Raw genomic sequence first — 16,134 nt, 5'->3', positions numbered from 1 at the left:
ATGGGTGGGATGTGGGTGTGAACTCAAGCCTGTGCCCTGACTCTGGGGCTGGCCTTGGGGGAGCCGTGGGCCTTGCTGAGATCTGAGCAGCCGGGGGCTCCTACAGGAGTTGGGTGTCCGTCGGGTTGAGTCTGGGGCCCATCAGGAGCACGAGGGGCCTCTGGAGCCGGCAGCTGGGTAAGGGAGTCTGAGCTGAGTGGGAGAGCAGGACTGATCCTCACAGGGGTGGTGTCTGAGCCCTGAAAACTGGTTCGGATGGAGGCTAGTGCCGAACACTTCATGTGAGGGGCCGGAGGTCCAGGAGGAGGCACAGTAAGAAGAGAAGGAGGTGCCAAGGATGGGAGGGACCCGCCGCGCCGTGACTGGATTCCGCCTGGATGACAGCTGCCTCCGTTTGTGTGCAGCGGGGCGGGAGCCTGACTCAGTGGATGGATCAGGGTCAAGAGAAAGAGGGCCTCTGTCTCCCTGGGGAGAGAGAAAGAGAGTCAGGGGCCACGGTGAGGAGGAGGTGTCAGGGCGTGAGGAGGGTGCAGGCAGGCAGAAAGGAGTCCCCCCCACCGCCACTCTCCCCGCACTGGGACCCTCAGCCTCCCAAGCAGGTGGTTCACCTCCCAGCCCAGCACCCGCTACCGTGGGCCACCGGGCACTTTTCTCCACCTTGCCAGGTACTCTCACTTGTGAAATGGGCCCTCAGCCCTCACTCACTCCCAGGGGTGCTGTGGGGTGAGTGAGGGTGTGAGGACCGGGCCCTGCCTCCAGGACACACACACACACACGCACACAGACACACACACACACACACACACACACACACACACACACAGGCCTCCCCTCACCAGCCCTGCCCCGTGTCACCTCTTCGCACCATTTGCCTTTTTCTCCATCCCAGCTGCTGACCCAGAAGACACCACTCACTTCCCTCTGCCTCCCAGCAGCCCCCAAGATCGCCTCCACCCCTGCCTTCACCTTCCAGAACATTCCATTAGCTTCCCTGTCTTCTTTCATCCCAAGATCTAAGGCACTTTATAACCTTGACACTTCCTTTGATGAGTGGGGACACTGAGGCCCCAGAGAGGGTGAGGCTTCCCAGTGGAGCTCCGGGTCTCCGCGCAAGGCCCAGGCTGCCGGGCCCAGGGGAGGCGGGCTCCAGGACCCCAAGGCCCCATGCCAAGGCCCTGCACCCTCTCTCCCTTGTCCCGCCTCCCTGCTGACCTGCGGCCTGCTCAGCCTCCTGGCACAGCTTGTGACAAGGGCCGGCGAGGTGTGAAGGCCACATTCCCACCTTCCTTCCCTTCCTTGACGGAAACCGAGGCACCAAGTGAGGTCTGCCTGGCTGCACCTTCCCTGCCCATCCCCCCGCCCCTGTGTCCAGTCCCCCCCCCAAGGCCCAGCCATGCCCCACCCCCACTGCCAGGAGCAGGTGAAGGGAGGAAGTGGCCTTGGCAGCCAGGCTGTGGGCCTGCCAGTGGAATAACTGGTTTGGGCCCATCCCGGAGCTCAGGGCCGGGAGGCGGGCTCCCGCGGAGGGCCAGACCTGCGCCCTGAGTCCCTCAGCAGGCGGAGAATGGCTCTCTGACTCACGGCCCTGAGCCCAGCACCTCACCGCCTGGGGAGGCCTCCATCACACCTCCCCCGAGTGAGCCCTGTGCCTCGAGCGTGGGCAGCACCAGCCTGCTGAGCCCACCGGAGTGGGGTCCCAGGGATGAGGTCCCAAGGAGCGGGGTCCGGGAGTCGAGGAAAGACAAAGTGGGCCACCTGTCAAAGGCTGCTGATGGTGGAATCAGGTGAGACCCCAGGCCTGCTGGTCGGACTTCACGTGGGGGCCTTTGGCAGGACCCCTGCTCCTCTGAGCACTGAGGGGCTGCCCCACACCATGAGTTGCAGGTACAGCTGGGCCCACAGTCCAGGACCTGCGGGCTCAGTGCCCCCGGAAGTGGCCCAGCAAGGTGGCCACTCATTTAGGCCTGGGAGAATCTGAGCACTGAGCTGGGGGAGCGTCCAGCCACAGAACCTGGAGGTCAGGCAGAGCTGGGTCCCAGTGTCACCTGTCGGCCTCCTGGGCATTAACTGCAGCGAGTGGCCGCACTCTGCCCCCAGCACCGAGCTGCACCCAGTGGGCCCTCGGTGACTCAGCAGGCACTTACTGGGCTCCGTAACCCAAGGCCTGGGCGCGCCGGCCTCCTTGAGGACTCTTATCTCGGCCCTGCGGTCGGGGCGGGGGAACGGGGAGCCCTTATCCTGAGGTTCCGCCCCAGTGGCACTCCAGCTTCCCCTGGAAGTTAATGAGTAGACATTCGAGGCCGCCCTGAACGGCTCTGGGACGGGAGTGACTCACGGGTCAGCCAGGCCGCCTGCCCCACTTGTGCTCACGAGGGCTCACCGAGACTGTGCAGGGCCAGCCAGGTCACCCCAGGGATGGGACAGACCCTTCAGAGAGGATCAGGGGGTTCCGGGTGCTGGGGAGTACACAGACAGGGCACGTGGCCAGGAGGAACGGGCCCTGGAACAGCCAGGGATAGCCCCTGAGAGACGAGAAGTTGGCCGTTGAAGGAGGGGCTGGGACGGACAGTGTTCCGGGCAGAGGGACAGCCTGGGCAAAGGTCCTGGGGCAGGAAGGAGCTTGGGGTGTGCTTGGAGGCCTGTGTGGCTGGGAGTGGAGGGATCAGGTGCTCGGGACACAGAGGGCTGGAAGAGTTAGGCTGGACATGGTTTTAGGGCCTTTTTCTGGGACCTGGAAGCCAGAGGGAGGCTGAGTCAGGAGTGTCCCATGGGACTTCCATTTTCAGACATCCTTCTAGCCGCAATGTCTCGAGGCATGGCTTGGGCAGAGCAGGGTGACTTCTCTGCCCCGAGCCCCAGTCTGGACATCCAGTGACTCTCGAGGGCATCCTCACGGCCAGGCATCGTGTGAAGCCGGGTCCCAGCTGACCCCAGCCTGTCCTGCAGGCTGGACAGAGAGGGGTGCGCAGCCCAGAAGGCCATGAGCCCCCACTGCAGCCAGGCCCGGGGGACCTTGGCCGGGTACGGTCCCCTCTCGGGGCCTTGGAGCGGGTGGGGAGGGCAGCTCCAGCTTCAGGTGGAATCCTCACCCTAGAGCCGGGCAGGAGCCTGGACGGAGTCGAGTGGAAAAGCCGACAAAAGGCAGAGTCCGCCCAGAGTGGGCAGACAGCCAGGCCGCCGCCCTCCTGATAATGTCGTGTGGCAAACTCCGCCCCTTGAGATGAGGATGAAAGGCAGCATCGCGGCCACTGCTGTTGGACCAGCACCGCCGACCAGCCTTGAGGAACCACGGTTCCAAAGGCCTCCCTGGGCGGGACACAGGGTGGGCTGGGCTCTAGGACAGCCAGGCAGCACCCAGTGATTGGTGCAGCCTTGGAGGTGGGGACAGGGTGTCCCAGAAAGGTGGCACTTGTGAGTCCAGCCCTCATTTGCATCTGAGGAAAGGAGGTCACCCAGCAATGTAGCCACAGAGAAGGACAAGAGGGCAGAAGGACTCTGGTGCCCTGAGTCCCGCCTGGCGCCCTTTCACGGCATCCGTGAGTCCGTCCCTCCAGCCTCCTGTCCATCCATTCAACCAAAAATAAAAGGGAGAGTGGACAAAGCCGCACTAATGGGTGCCTGCCCTCAGTTTGTAAAACGGGTCCAATGAGCTATGAAAACCGATGCGGCCCAGAGCCCTATCCTGCGGACCCGGCATCACGAGGGTCCCCAGGGCTGACTCTGGCGGCACGTTGACCTGAAGGCCCTGGGGAGGGGCGCCCGAGCTGTGTCCTGGAGGACAGAGCAGCGCCGGGGTGGGGGGCCCAAGGCTGGAGGGCATTCCCAGCTGAGAGGACCCTCCGCGCAGAGGCCGGGGCTGAAGCCGCCCAGCTGTGTGCATTTCCCTTTCACGTCTCTCTCCTTTCTGGCATTTTGTCCCGGGCGGGGGGTGGTCAAAGAGAGCTCTGAGTGGGGAAGGACACCCCGGCTTCCCCTAGGGGCCCCCCAGGGTCCCTGTGCTCCCTTCAGTTCACCAGCCACCATGAAAGGGATAGGCGAGATCCCAAGAGAAGGGGCCTGGCTCCCTGCCACCCACCCCTCACTTGTCACCAGCCTCCCAAAATAGCCATCTAAGTGGCTGCCTCTGCTCCCTCGCATTTCCGGGGCATCTGGCAAAGAAAGCAGGTTTTGTGCGTGCCCGGCCAGGCCCTGAGCAGTGACGCCCAGGCCCCTGGGGCCAGAGTCCTGAAGAAAGGGCCCTTCTCTCTGGGGTGTCCCTGCTCACGTCACAGATCGTTCCTGATAGTCAGAGGAGGGGGCTGTGGGGACTGCACCCAGCCTCGTCCTTCCCCTGGCGTCTGAGCGAGGCCTCGCTCTGGGTCCAGCGCCCTCTGACCTTCTGACCTGTCAGTTAGTGGAAGTGCTTGTTCGTTTGGAGCCCCAGCAGTCAGAAAGCTGGACATCCAGCATCCTGGACAGTGGGCGTTGACCGAGGGGCCGGAGATGGGCCAGTGGGGGCAGGGAGGGGTCAGTGGCACGTGCAGGCTGGACAAGTGCTAGCTCCACCACTGACCGACTGCGTGAGCCTGGCCAGGTCCCAGCCCGAGAAACGGGAGCTGGCTGAGGCCCGAGCTCTCCTGCTGGGGTCCCCCCGGCTTCCCAGATCCCACGTGGACAGAGCCCTTCCACCCGGGGTTTCCGCAGGAGCTCTGACAGCAGTGTGTGTGTGCGTGTATGTACACATGTGTGCACCTGTGTGTGTGTGCGTGTGCACTCGTGTGCTGTGGCGAAGTGGGCAGGGAAAACCTCTCGGAACCCCGTGGAGGGCCGAGGGCAGCTTGTGGCTGGCCTGGTTTGGAGGAGCAGGGGACGTCTCCCGGGACGCTGATGAGGTCTGGGGTGGACTTTACTGTCCATGTGAACAGCTCATACGTTTGTTCCACCATCTAATGCCCACTGGGTGCTCGGTGCAGAGTCCCACCCAGGGCCACCTGCCCTCAGGGCCCACTGGCTGTCTGATAGAGCGAGCCCTTCTCAGAAGACGCTGTGCCCACTGGGGAGGAGGGCCAGGGCCTCACGGAGAAGGGCCCTTGCAGGATGTATAGGAGTTTTCTCTGCTGCTGAGGGGCAGGATGTTCCAGCCATGCACCAGCCTGGGGGGCCAAGCAGCCTGGCTCGGTAAGAAGTTCCCGTTTTGCTCCTCAAAATCCCCTGGGGAGGGGACTGGGCCGGCCCTCAGGAGGAAACGGTGACGGGTCAGAAGGGCCAGCCCCCAGCGCCTGGTTCCCAGGTGACATCGCCTGCCCGCACCTTCCCGAGGGGTCAAGGGCCGAGTTCCCTTGTGGTGACTCACGGCGAGGAAACGCTTCCTCAGGAGTGAAAGCTGAGGAGAGAGCCTGAGTCACAGCCCTGGTGGTAGCAGGCTGTGGTGTGGTGCGTGCTGGGCCATGTGGGGCCTCAAAGACCCCAGGCCAGTGTGCCCCCACCCCCAGGAAGGGCATAGGTGGGAAAGGGGGCTCCTGAGGCCCACTGTGTGCAGGCGGGTCCTCGCCCGCCAGGGGAAGGAGGCCTGAGGGTTCCCACAGGCTTCGCGGGGGTCCCATGGCTCTCATGCGGTGGAGCCCAGGTTCAAACCCGGGCCCTTGCCGACCCCAGCACCGCGGCCCGGCCACAGTGGTGTGCCCTCCTGGTGTGGCCTGGTGTGTTGCCCACACGGCCGCCTCACCCCAGACCCGAGTCACCAAGGGGAAGGGCTGCCGTCCCAGCCGCTGTCTTCCACCCAGGAGGCCCCTCAGCTCCCCCAGGCGAGGAGGACTGAGGGCCCTTTCCCCCGGGAGCCTCGGTCTCCTCCTCTGTACAGTGGGTGGGGCCCTTGGGGAGCTCCTCCCCGTTGGTTCTGGTTCCTCCGAACATATGGCCTGGCGCGAAAGCACAGGCCCCCCAGGTCTCTGACACCCCTGCCCAGGCCGGGAGCAGTTGTGCATTCACACGAATGCACACGCACACAGCAGGCCAGTCTTTTGGGGGCCTTTTCTGCCCCTCAGTAGCCTGGGAGCCAACACTCCCCCCGGAGAATCTGCCCTGGCCCTTCCGGGGCTCCCCATCCTGGCTCCCCCGCCGCCCACCCTCAGAGGCCGCCAGGACCTACATGCTGTGGACACTGAGGGCTGCAGCCACAGCGTGAGGGTCGGGATGGTGACAGCCTCATCTGTTCCTTCATCTGTCACCTGGTAAATGTGCCCTGAGGGTCCTGGTCCCCGCCCTCCGGGTCGCGGGCTATGGGGATGTGGGTGGTGGGGTTTGAGCTGTTCTTAGCTGTTGAGGCCTAAGTGTGACTGAAGGAGCAGGTGGGGAGATGCTGCGACCCACACCCTGCAACCCTGTGTGACCACAACTGTCGTCCCCAGCCTTCAGTGTCCGGCCCTCGTGGCTCTTGTCATCAACCTCCTGGGAGCTGTTCTCAGCTTCACCTGCATCCCTGCCAGCACCAAAGGGGCCAGCGCTCATGCCCAGGCTGCCCCACCAGGTAAGCCCCACCAGGTGCATCCCACCAGGTAGGCCTTGCCAGGTAAGCCCCCCCAGGGACACCCCACCAGCCACCGCCCACCAGGTACTCCTCACCAGGCACACCACACCAGATACGCCCCACCAGCCACCCCACCACCAGGCACTCCCCACGAGGTACGCCCCACCAGGCACACCGCACCAAGTGCGCCCCACCAGGTACATCCCGCCAGTCATGCCCCAGCAGGCACACCCCACCAAGTACACCCCACCATGCACTCCCCACCAGGTTCACTGTGCCAGGATGCTCGGCCGGTACGAGGCATGAGCCCTCCCCTCCCACCAGCCTGCACCCGGACCTCGGGTCAGGCCTCCTCTGCCGGGGCCATCCCTTCAGGGTCAGTCTGCCGAGACCACGACATGCCAAAGTGTCCATGGTGGCTTCCGGTCCACTGAAGTGGACGTGTGTGCTCCAGGCAATGGGCATGTGGGGCATGGGCCACTCACGCGCTCTCTCCTTCCTTGAGTCCCTCCGGGTGCCGGGCATCTCCCGGCTGCCAACACCATCGGAGCTGAGCTAGGTGCGGACCTGGAGGGGTCCTTGTCCGTGGAGGGCATGAGGTAGGGGTCAGGCAGGCTAAGGGATGAGGCAGGGGAGGCGTTAGGAGGGAACACCCGGAGAGGCCTGGGGTGGACAGGGAGGGACCATGGGGTGGGCAGGGGAGGGTAAGCCAGGTTCCTGAGGCCCAGAGCACCCAGGCACCATGGTGTGAGGGGAGCACCGAGGTGGGGACAGAGCACAGCCAGATTGGGGCCTGTGAGGCTCGACATGCCTCCTGGGGCTCCTCAGAGGGGCCCCCTCCAGGGTGTCCTGGCCCAGCCGCTGCATGCCTGGCACAGAATAGTGACCAAGGGACAGTGACGTTCTGGGATGGAGGGACCCATCTGGAGCCATCCTGGGACAGGGGGCCCCTGAGCCGTGGCTGTGAGGGGCGACCCAGAGTCAGGACCTTGGGTGGAGACCGGGACACAGGAGGCCCCCAGGAAAGCCAGGCAGGGAGAGGGCAGGGAGCAGGGCAGAAAGTGGGCCCTGCTCCCCAGCGGCCGCCGCGCTGGCCTGGTCCCGCTCTTGCCCTGTGCTGGGGAGCGAGGGCCCAGGTCCGGGCCAGTCTGCCTGAGAGCAGAGGTACGGTGTTTCCTGGGTGCCTCCCGGAATTTGGCCTGAGGGCCCAGGCCTGGGAGTGTGGTGAGCTGCCCGTGCCCACCCAGGGGGCTCCTAGAGAGGGGGCCCCGGGAGAGTCACCAGCTCCCCTTCCCGTGAGCAGGCGCCAAAGCCAGAGGGAGGAGAAGCTGCCGAGAGCTCCGCCGTGACAGGTGTGGGACTCTGCGCTCCAGAGGAGGGCTTCCCCCGAGCCAGCGGGCCCGGGGAGAGTGACACCTGCAGGCCCGGCCCCTGCAGCCAGGCTAGGCCGGGGTGGGGCGCTGGGACGGGGGCCGTGCGGGGATCTGACAGGCCTCACCGCGTGCCCCAGGTGGATCCAAGGCCAGCGTGTTTGACCTGAAGGCCATCACTCGCCTGCTGCTGCAGCCGGGCGTCCTGCCCGTGTTTCTGGTCAAGGTGGTCTGCAGCTTCCCCTTCGGTGAGTCCCTGAGCGCCCCGCCGGGCGTCCAGAGCCTGGGGCAGCTGAGAATTCTGGGCAGGGGACAGAGGTCCGTGGTCAGGGCACCGCCCTCCCTCTGCCCTGCGTCCCGTGCCCCGGGCCTGCCTCGTCTCCAGCCTGCCCTGCGCCATATCCAGTCCTGTCTGTCCCAGAGAGGGAGATGCCCCTGGGTCACGCAGACGTAGATGCACAGCCCAGGAGGAAGGAGAGAAGCGCAGGTGTCTTCCTCGTCCCCTCAGGGCCCGGCTCGGAGCCCTTCACTCCAACTTTACCGCTGGTTCTAACGGTCCCGCCTTGAGGTCTCCAAGTCCTCTGGGGACAGTCTGAGGAGCAGAGAAGACAGTGAGTCTGACTGAGAACACACATTCTGCAGACTCCTGTGTCCCGCCCTCTCAGTGGACCCTGAGGGCATCACCCATCACCGTCGTGTCCGTGGCAACCCCTCCGAGCACCTCTCCGGGGTCCTCAAACGCGGGGAGCAGCCCAGACAACAAACTAGTGAGGTCCCGTTCAAAGGTGCTCAGATGCTTTGTGTTGGCTAAAGGGTTGACCCCTGACCCGCACAGCAAGTTCTCTGCATGCCCCTGCAAACCTATTGAAGCTCTGGGGGTCTCAGGGTCCAAGGTTGAGGCAAGGGGCTTCCGGGCCAGGCCCTTGCCAGCTCCGTCTCGGATCCAGGCCAGCTCTTTGGGTGTGGTGACTGGAACTGTGTCACCGACATCAGTAAAAGGGCCTTTAAGGGCCACCAGTGGCTCTGGGGCCAAATCCTCCCACATCATCAGCCCTGGGTCCCCCGTCTCCCGACTGCCCTCATCTGCGATGCCTTGGGCTCCGGCCGCTCTGTCCGTGGGGTAGTTTTCAGCACCTGCCTGCTCACAGCCAACAGCAGCCCCAAGGAGTGGCACTTCCCTTACCAGGGATCCAGAAAAATCTCAGGGAAGGCTCTCATCGGTCCAGCTGGTGTCACGTGCCCCTCTCTGAACCGGTCCCTATGGCCAGGGCCCCTGGTACCCTGATGGGTCAGCCCTGGGCTGCCACCCCAACCGACAGGAGGGAGGAGTGGGCAGGACCACAGCAGCCCTGACCTCCCCGCCCCACCCAGGGCTCTTCATGGTCATGTTCTCCATCATCTCCATGGACTTCTTCCAGTTGGAGGCCGCCCAGGCCGGCTACCTCACGTCCTTCTTCGGCATTCTCCAGATGGTGAGTGGGTGCCGGGGGCGCAGGGCGTACCACGGGCTGGGCCGGGGTTCTCCAGACGTGACGGACTCCACGCCTGCCCGACTGGGTTTCTCACCCGCGCTCGTGCTGTCCTGTGCTCCCGCCTTCCGGGAATTCTGCACGGTTAGCGTCCCGCTCCCCTCCCGCCTCTCTGAGCAGCCTCGCCCTCCTCTCCCTGCTCGCGGATCTCACGCGTGGCTCTGCAAGCAGGCCACCGCCCGGCCCCAGGCCCACGTGCCCGCAGCCTGTCTGCCCACCCATCTGCCTAGGGGTCCCATCTGAGAGGGGACGGGGGGCTCATCCCCAGTGGAGGCTGGGGGGCCCTTGGCTTCCTGTCTGGAAGCACGTCAGGGGTCCGTGGTCCACCAGGTGCATCTGGGCACCCGGCAGTGGACCAGACAGGGAGAGGAGCAGACCCGGGGCGGGGGGTGCCGTGTGTTACAGGAGAATGGCCGGGCTCTGCGTCCCGCCAGCCGTGTGACTTGGGAAGGTTTCCCAGGCTCTCCGTTTCTGTCAAACCATAGCGCCCCTCGTGGGGCCGGCGGGCAGACTAGATGAGCTACGGTGACAGCACCTCGGCGGGCCCCATCGAGCGATGCTATCACTCTGTCATTGTGGGAGGCCCAGGACTCGCAGCCCCCCCGTCAGGAGGTGCCTAGAAGCAGGCAGGTGTCCTGTCTGCCAGGCCCGGGGACCCCCAGCTCCAGGCCTGGGGCAAGACCTGCCCGAGCCCAGCCGCCCGCCAGCTCCTCCTGGGCATCTGGACCAGGCCCTGGGGTGACGGGGACAGGTGGTGACGTGCCGCTGCCACCCGGGACATCTGCCTGACAGCCGGAGCGCGGGAGGGGCTATTCTGGGACCCGCCTGAGCGGGGGAGGGGCCCCCGGCTCTCCGGAAGTGGCCCACATTCCCGGCACCTCCGAGTCATCTGCTCCCGCGCCCCTGGACCCAGGACTGGTCCAGACCCTCCTGCTGAGATAGCTGCTCCTGGGAGGGGCCGGCCCCCACCCACCAGGGGCAGACAGGGCCGGGAACGGCCGCCTGGTCGGGGAGAAAACAGATGAACGGGAAACAACAATAATCATAACACTCTAACACTGAGGGCCGCTGGAGCCTTGTTCTAAATGGCTGCCCTCAGCCCGCCTGGGGCCAGAGCACCAGTCTGAGCTGTGTCCTGGATACCCCGGGCCCAGGGGACCCAGGCTGACCTCAGCTGAACCAGAAGACCCCTCGAGACCCTCAGGGACAGACACTGGTAGCCTCTGGCCTGGTTGGGGGCAGGGGCTGGCCTGCCATGGCCATGATGGTGACCCTACCTGAGAGGGCCTGGGGCCGCAGCGTCCGTAAGGATGGTGACACCTCGGGGGAGCCAGGCCTTGGAGGGCAGTGGGGGGATAGGATTGGGGGAAGGAGCCCCAGGGGAGGTCTGGGGTGGGCAGGAGGACCGTCAGAGAAGGAGCGGGGAGCCTGCAGAGGAACGCAATGTGCCAGACCCCAAGGTCCTAAGTCCAGCCCGGGTAGGGTAGGGTGCGGGGCAGCTGAGGCCCTGAGCTGTGTCTGGAACCTCTTCGGGTGGAACACGGGGCTTGGGACCTGGGTTTTGTTTGCACAGAGAGAGGCCTGAAGCCTCATCAGGTACCTCCCCGTCCCCATCCAGGGTTGGTCATCAAGTGCCCCAGAGAGGCAGCCCGCTGAAGGAGGAGCCATGCCCCACCCCCGGCCCCCCACAGCTGGTCTCGCACTTGCTGCCTCCCTCCGCAAGGCATGCCCCTCCCTGAGGTGTGGCCGCTGCAGCCTGATCCCAGAGGGATCTCCCTGCCCCCCGCTCCCTGTGTGCGGGGGGGGGGGGGGGGGGCATTGGGGTTAGGGACTGGCAGGGAGTGGCAGCCCAAATGATCCTAATGTGAGAGGACAGTGGTCACCCAGCGGGCTTGCAGACCTCTGTCCCTCACAGACCCTCCTGTGAAAGCTCCCACTGGGCCTTCATCTACGCCCAGGGCCTGGTGCCACCGCAGGGATGGGGGGCTTCCATCATACTGGGCGGAGACCACCACCTACACATCTGGTGTGTCAGGGGTGACTAGTACTTGAAGGAGGATGTCGTTGGAAGGGCAGAGGGGCAGAAGTGGGGGGCTCTCCGCTGGAGCAGAGACCCTGAGATGAGAGAACCGCAGGGTGTGGGAGAGGCGGCATGTGCAGAGGCCCTGAGGTGGGGACACACCTGTGGCCGTCGTGGCTGAGCCAGCCTGAGCGGGGAGGAGTGGGCTCTGAAGACCTGGACGGGGGTGGTCAGCGGGGCCAGAAGGATGGAGCAGGCCGGGGCGGCGGGGGCTGGACGTGGGCTTACCGGAGCCCTCTGGCCCTGGCTGCTGTCAGAGGGTGGGCGTGGAACCCACTGCTCAGGGGGCCGCTGGGACCGTGGAGGGGGCTGGGGAGGCTCCAGCGGGGCCAGGGTAGAGTGGGAGGGAGGGCTGGGAGAAAGTGGAACATCTGACGAGTTCGTTAATTCTAGTTTCATGCAATAACCTGTAAGGCATGGAAGTTTAGGCTTTTTTTAAGTTAGTGGGAAAATCGAGAGACGATACTGGTATGTTAGGGTTTTGGTCTCGGTGTTTGAATGAAATGCTGAGGCCGATTGAAATCTATCATACTGTGGTTTCTCCCAGGTGTACTGCACTCAGGGAAACCTGCCGGGTAGACCTTCCTTTAAACAGACAAATAAACAAAACTGAGATAAGGCAGGTCTGAAAGCCGGATTTTTTGGGGGGAAGGACTTCTATGGTTCTGGTTTGAAACAGTTTCATTATGCCAGGCAGGCAGTGAGCAGAGTGGTGCATCCTGTTCTACAGGGCTGGGCCCGCCCCAGGACACACAGCCCAGCCCCACGGGCACTGCCCCCCAGCCTGCCCCCCAGACCCCTCAGCCCCAGTGGGCACTGATCCCGAGGCCCCCCCCCAGCCCAGGCAGGTACTGCCCCCAACCTGTCCCCCAGTCCCCACCCAGCCCAGGAGGGCACTGACTGCCAACCTGCCCCCCAGCCCAGGCGGGCACTGCGCCCCAGCCTCCACCCAGCCCAGGCGGGCACTGCCCCCCAGCCGACTCCCCCAGCCCTGGTGGGCTCTGCCCCAAGCCTGCAGTGCCCCGAGCACTTCCCGCCTGCCTGGTGGAGGAGGTGAGAGGACCAGATAGGAAGCCTCACCCTGGCCTGGGAGCAGCCTGCGGGCTGGGCCTGCCCGCTGGGCCTGCCCACTGAGTCACGTCCCTGGTGTCCCTGGGCATCCCTCCTCATGAAGAGGAGCTGGGGGCAGGAAGGGGAGTGGGCGCCTTAACCTACCCCAGCTCCTAGCTGGCTGGCTGCGCCCTGGGGAGGGCGAGGAGGACACAGCTGGGAGTGGAGGGCTGTGGGATAATGCAGGGAACAGCGGGCGGCCTTGGGGAGTCTGGCTGCCCCTGCCTCTGGGGACCCCTCCTGGGCAGGCTCAGGCCCGGGCACTGGGTGGTTGGTGCCGGGTCTCACCGTCCACCCCCCTGGACTGCACCTCGGCTCCATCACTGGCCTGCTCTGGGACTCTAGGCAAGTGATGTCAGCCTTCTGGGCCTCAGTTTACCCGGTTGTAACTGGAGTCGTGGCCTCCTAGGGTGTGGCGAGGAGGTCCAGTCCTTGACACAGGGCTGGCCCCCATAGACAGCAGCTGATGTGCCTGCCAGGGCCAGGCCTCAGTCCAGCCAACTGGGTGGAGGACGCCACCGGGCACCCAGACACTGGGCTCGGTTCCCAGTCCAACCACTGCTCTCTGCACCCTAGTCTCCCGATCTGGGAAATGGGCAGCTCCGACCTCCCAGGCGGGAGGAACACAGAGGGGGCTGAGGGAGAGCGGTGAGAGGTGAGGGGCACACGGGAGCGGAGGGACACTGGAAGGGGCTTCACAGGGCCACAGGGGTCCCCAGGCTTGGGGTCAGGGCCTCGCTGCAAGCATTTTCAAATGATCGAAGACCTTTGTTTGTACCATAAGCCATGGCCTCCCCCACCCCCCATCAGCAGTTAACTGGCCCTTCTTTGATTAAAATATGTTTGTCATGCTTGAAACAAGAGACGAGATTACTTTTGAATGTGACGATTGGACCTATGAGCGGCTGGCCGAGCATGTGTGTGTGTGTGTGTGTGTGTGTGCACGCAGCGCCCAGGCTGCCCCTGTCTCCCCAGGGACCTTGGAGCCAACTTGCGGACCACGGGGCCCACACTTCTGCCCTGGACCTGGTGGCTGCTGGGCCCCGGGCAGGGCCCCCCAAGGGCTGCAGGTGGAGAGGGAGGTTCCCCGCAGCGCAGACCCCCTCCCACCCTCCCACTCTCCCTCCCTAGGTCATCCAGGGCCTGGTCATCAGGCGGCTGAGCAGCCGCTTCTCAGAGGAGGCGCTGCTTCGGGCCAGTGTGCTGGTCTTCATGATGGTGGGACTGGGGATGGTGAGAGCTCCCCACGGGCTGCCGCCCGCAAACAGCGGGCTCCCGGGCCCGCTCCCCCCACCCTCTGCACATGCCCAGTTTGCACTTAGCCCCTAGGCCCCCTCGCCCCCTCCACCGCCACACAGGGCCACCTCTACGGGACCTCAGGCTGGCCCTCCCCCCCGGTCCTGTGCGGCCTGCAGTCACTGTGGCCCCCTGCCTTGCCCGCGCCAGGCGCTGATGTCCAACGTCTCCCACTTCTGCCTCCTGCTGCCTGGCCTGGTCTTCAGCCTGTGTGCCCTCAACGTGGTCACCGACAGCATGCTGACCAAGGCCGTCTCAGCCTCAGACACGGGTGAGTGTGGCCTCCCAGGCCCGGGGCAGGGCAGCCCCCCGGAGACCCCGGCCCTCCTCTCTGGGAAGCTTGCCGGGCAGTTTCAGGTGGAGCAGCTGCCCCGATTGCCGGCTGGGTCAGCACACACCCAGTGGGTGTTGAGTGAGGTGGGTGGCCTGGGGTCTGAGTGGGCAGGATGGGGGTGGTGGGCCACAGGGGCCCTCAGCTGAGCATTCTGCCCACCACACAGCCCAGCTGGGCCCTGCCAGCCTGCGCCAGACCCTGCTGACCAGTCCAGGGCCAGGCCTGGGGGATGGGAGGAGGGCTTCCTGGAGGTGGCATCTGACTCGCTCCCGAAGCGTGGGTAGGATTTCACTAGAAAGGGGGAGGGAAAGGTGACATTCTGGGCTGGGCCCAGCTGAGCAAAGGTGTGGAGGTGTGGACTGGACAGGCCCCTGCAGAAGCCAGTTGGGAAGACAGCCCGGTGGGTGGGGAATGGGAAGGAGCGCCAGAAGGGGGTGGTCAACACAGGGAGGGGCTTCCCTCCTGGCACAGCACTGGCACTGGGGTCTCCTCGGTGAACAAGTGAGTGAATGAACCCAAGAGCTAGTGAAATCTGGGAAGCCCCTAGGCCACCCAGTGGGACACAGGTGCCCCCAGACGTGGACCCCCAGCCCTCACTCTGCACCTAGCTTCTTTCTTGAGGCCTAGGAGTCTCCCGTGCAGACTGGGGGGCCCTGGGCCTGAGGGTACCTCGGCTCCCGCCACCACCCTATCCCAGGCACGGCACAGGTTGAGTTTGGGGGCTCCTGTGGGCTGTTGAGGTCAAAGGCCTCCCAGAAGGCCCAGGGGGCCTGGGCGACCCTTGGTCCATCCACCTGCCTGTCTGCGAGGAGCAGCCTGAGGTCTAGAGGCCGGGATGGGAACAGGGCAGCTGACGGGCAAGAGCTCTTCTCAGGGCTGCCTTGGGGGCCTCCAAGGCCATCCGGACCTGTGGGAGGCCAGGCTGGTCCTGGAGGGCTTCCTGGAGGCGGTGGGCTGGCACTTTGGAGAGGCCAGGAGGGAGGAGGCAGGGGAACAAGGCCTGGAGAGATGAGGGCAGGGCCTGGCGGGGAGGAGGGAGGAGCAGACCCAGACCACGAGGCCACACTCAGCCCCAGCACCACTCCTCAGCTAGAAGGAGCCAAGAGCTGGTTCCCAGCATCAGCCTGGGAACCGGAGACCACAGAGGGGGTGGTAATTGCTCCCCAGTGTCTGCAGGGTGTGTGGGCGATGGGAGAGCCTGCTCTTAAATTTCCCCCACCCCAGGCCCTGAGCCCAGGCGGGGCCTCGCCAGGCCGCTCCCTGCTGACCCGGCCTGGGCTTTCCAACTCCCAGAAAGCCAGGATCTGAAGCCCCTGGAGCAGAGGACCCTCTGGGCAGAGTTGTCAGGGTAGACAGTAGCCACATGCATGCTCGCCCACCTGGGGCACAGCTGACAAGAGGAGTGTGGAGATGGGGGTGTCAGGGAACAGGGGGCGCAGGCAGCCGGGTGAGCCCGGGGAGTGGGTGCAGAGAGGCAGGTGGTGGTTTGCCCTGAAGCCCCTCCCAGCCCTGCGGGGAGTGTTCCCTCCAGTCTGTAGGAGGGCAGTGAGACTGTGGGGGTGACACTGGGGTGCCCTGGCCCACCTTGCAGCCCAGTCCCCCCACCGCCAACAACACTGGCATGCCATCTCCCTGGCAGGCCTGGGAGGGTGGGCCTGGCCCCTGTGGGCCCGTTCCCACAGGTCAGACTCCTCTTGTGCTTGGGAACTTCTGGGGCAGGGTGGAGACTCAGCCCCACGTCGGAGCAGCACCCAGTGTGGCCCCTGCATGGTCAGGTGGTCCGCAAGGAGATGACCCACAGGCTGGGGTGGAGGGAGCTGGGGGGGCACAGCGGGAGGACAGCGCAGACTGGGGAGGCCACGGCTCTGTCCAGGAAGTGTGAGGGACCCGCCCGGGCCTGACTCACCACC

The 16,134-nt window shown here is 65.2% G+C and overlaps 1 protein-coding gene across 2 annotated transcripts in view; it reads left to right on the top strand.

Annotated features, from left to right (window-relative positions):
• The window catches only part of SLC22A18 (solute carrier family 22 member 18), a 30,149-nt gene that overhangs the window by 13,761 nt on the left and 254 nt on the right, over window positions 1-16,134 (top strand). Inside the window, exons 5-9 of one of the 2 annotated variants that reach the window (XM_058526144.1) lie at window positions 6,387-6,505; window positions 8,016-8,123; window positions 9,247-9,347; window positions 13,726-13,827; window positions 14,041-14,161. In XM_058526144.1, coding sequence (XP_058382127.1) covers window positions 6,387-6,505; window positions 8,016-8,123; window positions 9,247-9,347; window positions 13,726-13,827; window positions 14,041-14,161 — 551 coding nt within the window. The remainder of the gene's footprint in view (window positions 1-6,386; window positions 6,506-8,015; window positions 8,124-9,246; window positions 9,348-13,725; window positions 13,828-14,040; window positions 14,162-16,134) is intronic. The other variant, XM_058526143.1, reaches the window with a different exon arrangement.

This window comes from Diceros bicornis, chromosome 31, assembly GCF_020826845.1.
Source record: "Diceros bicornis minor isolate mBicDic1 chromosome 31, mDicBic1.mat.cur, whole genome shotgun sequence".
Classification (NCBI taxonomy): Eukaryota; Metazoa; Chordata; class Mammalia; order Perissodactyla; family Rhinocerotidae; genus Diceros; species Diceros bicornis.
This window is presented reverse-complemented; position numbering and strand designations above follow the sequence as displayed.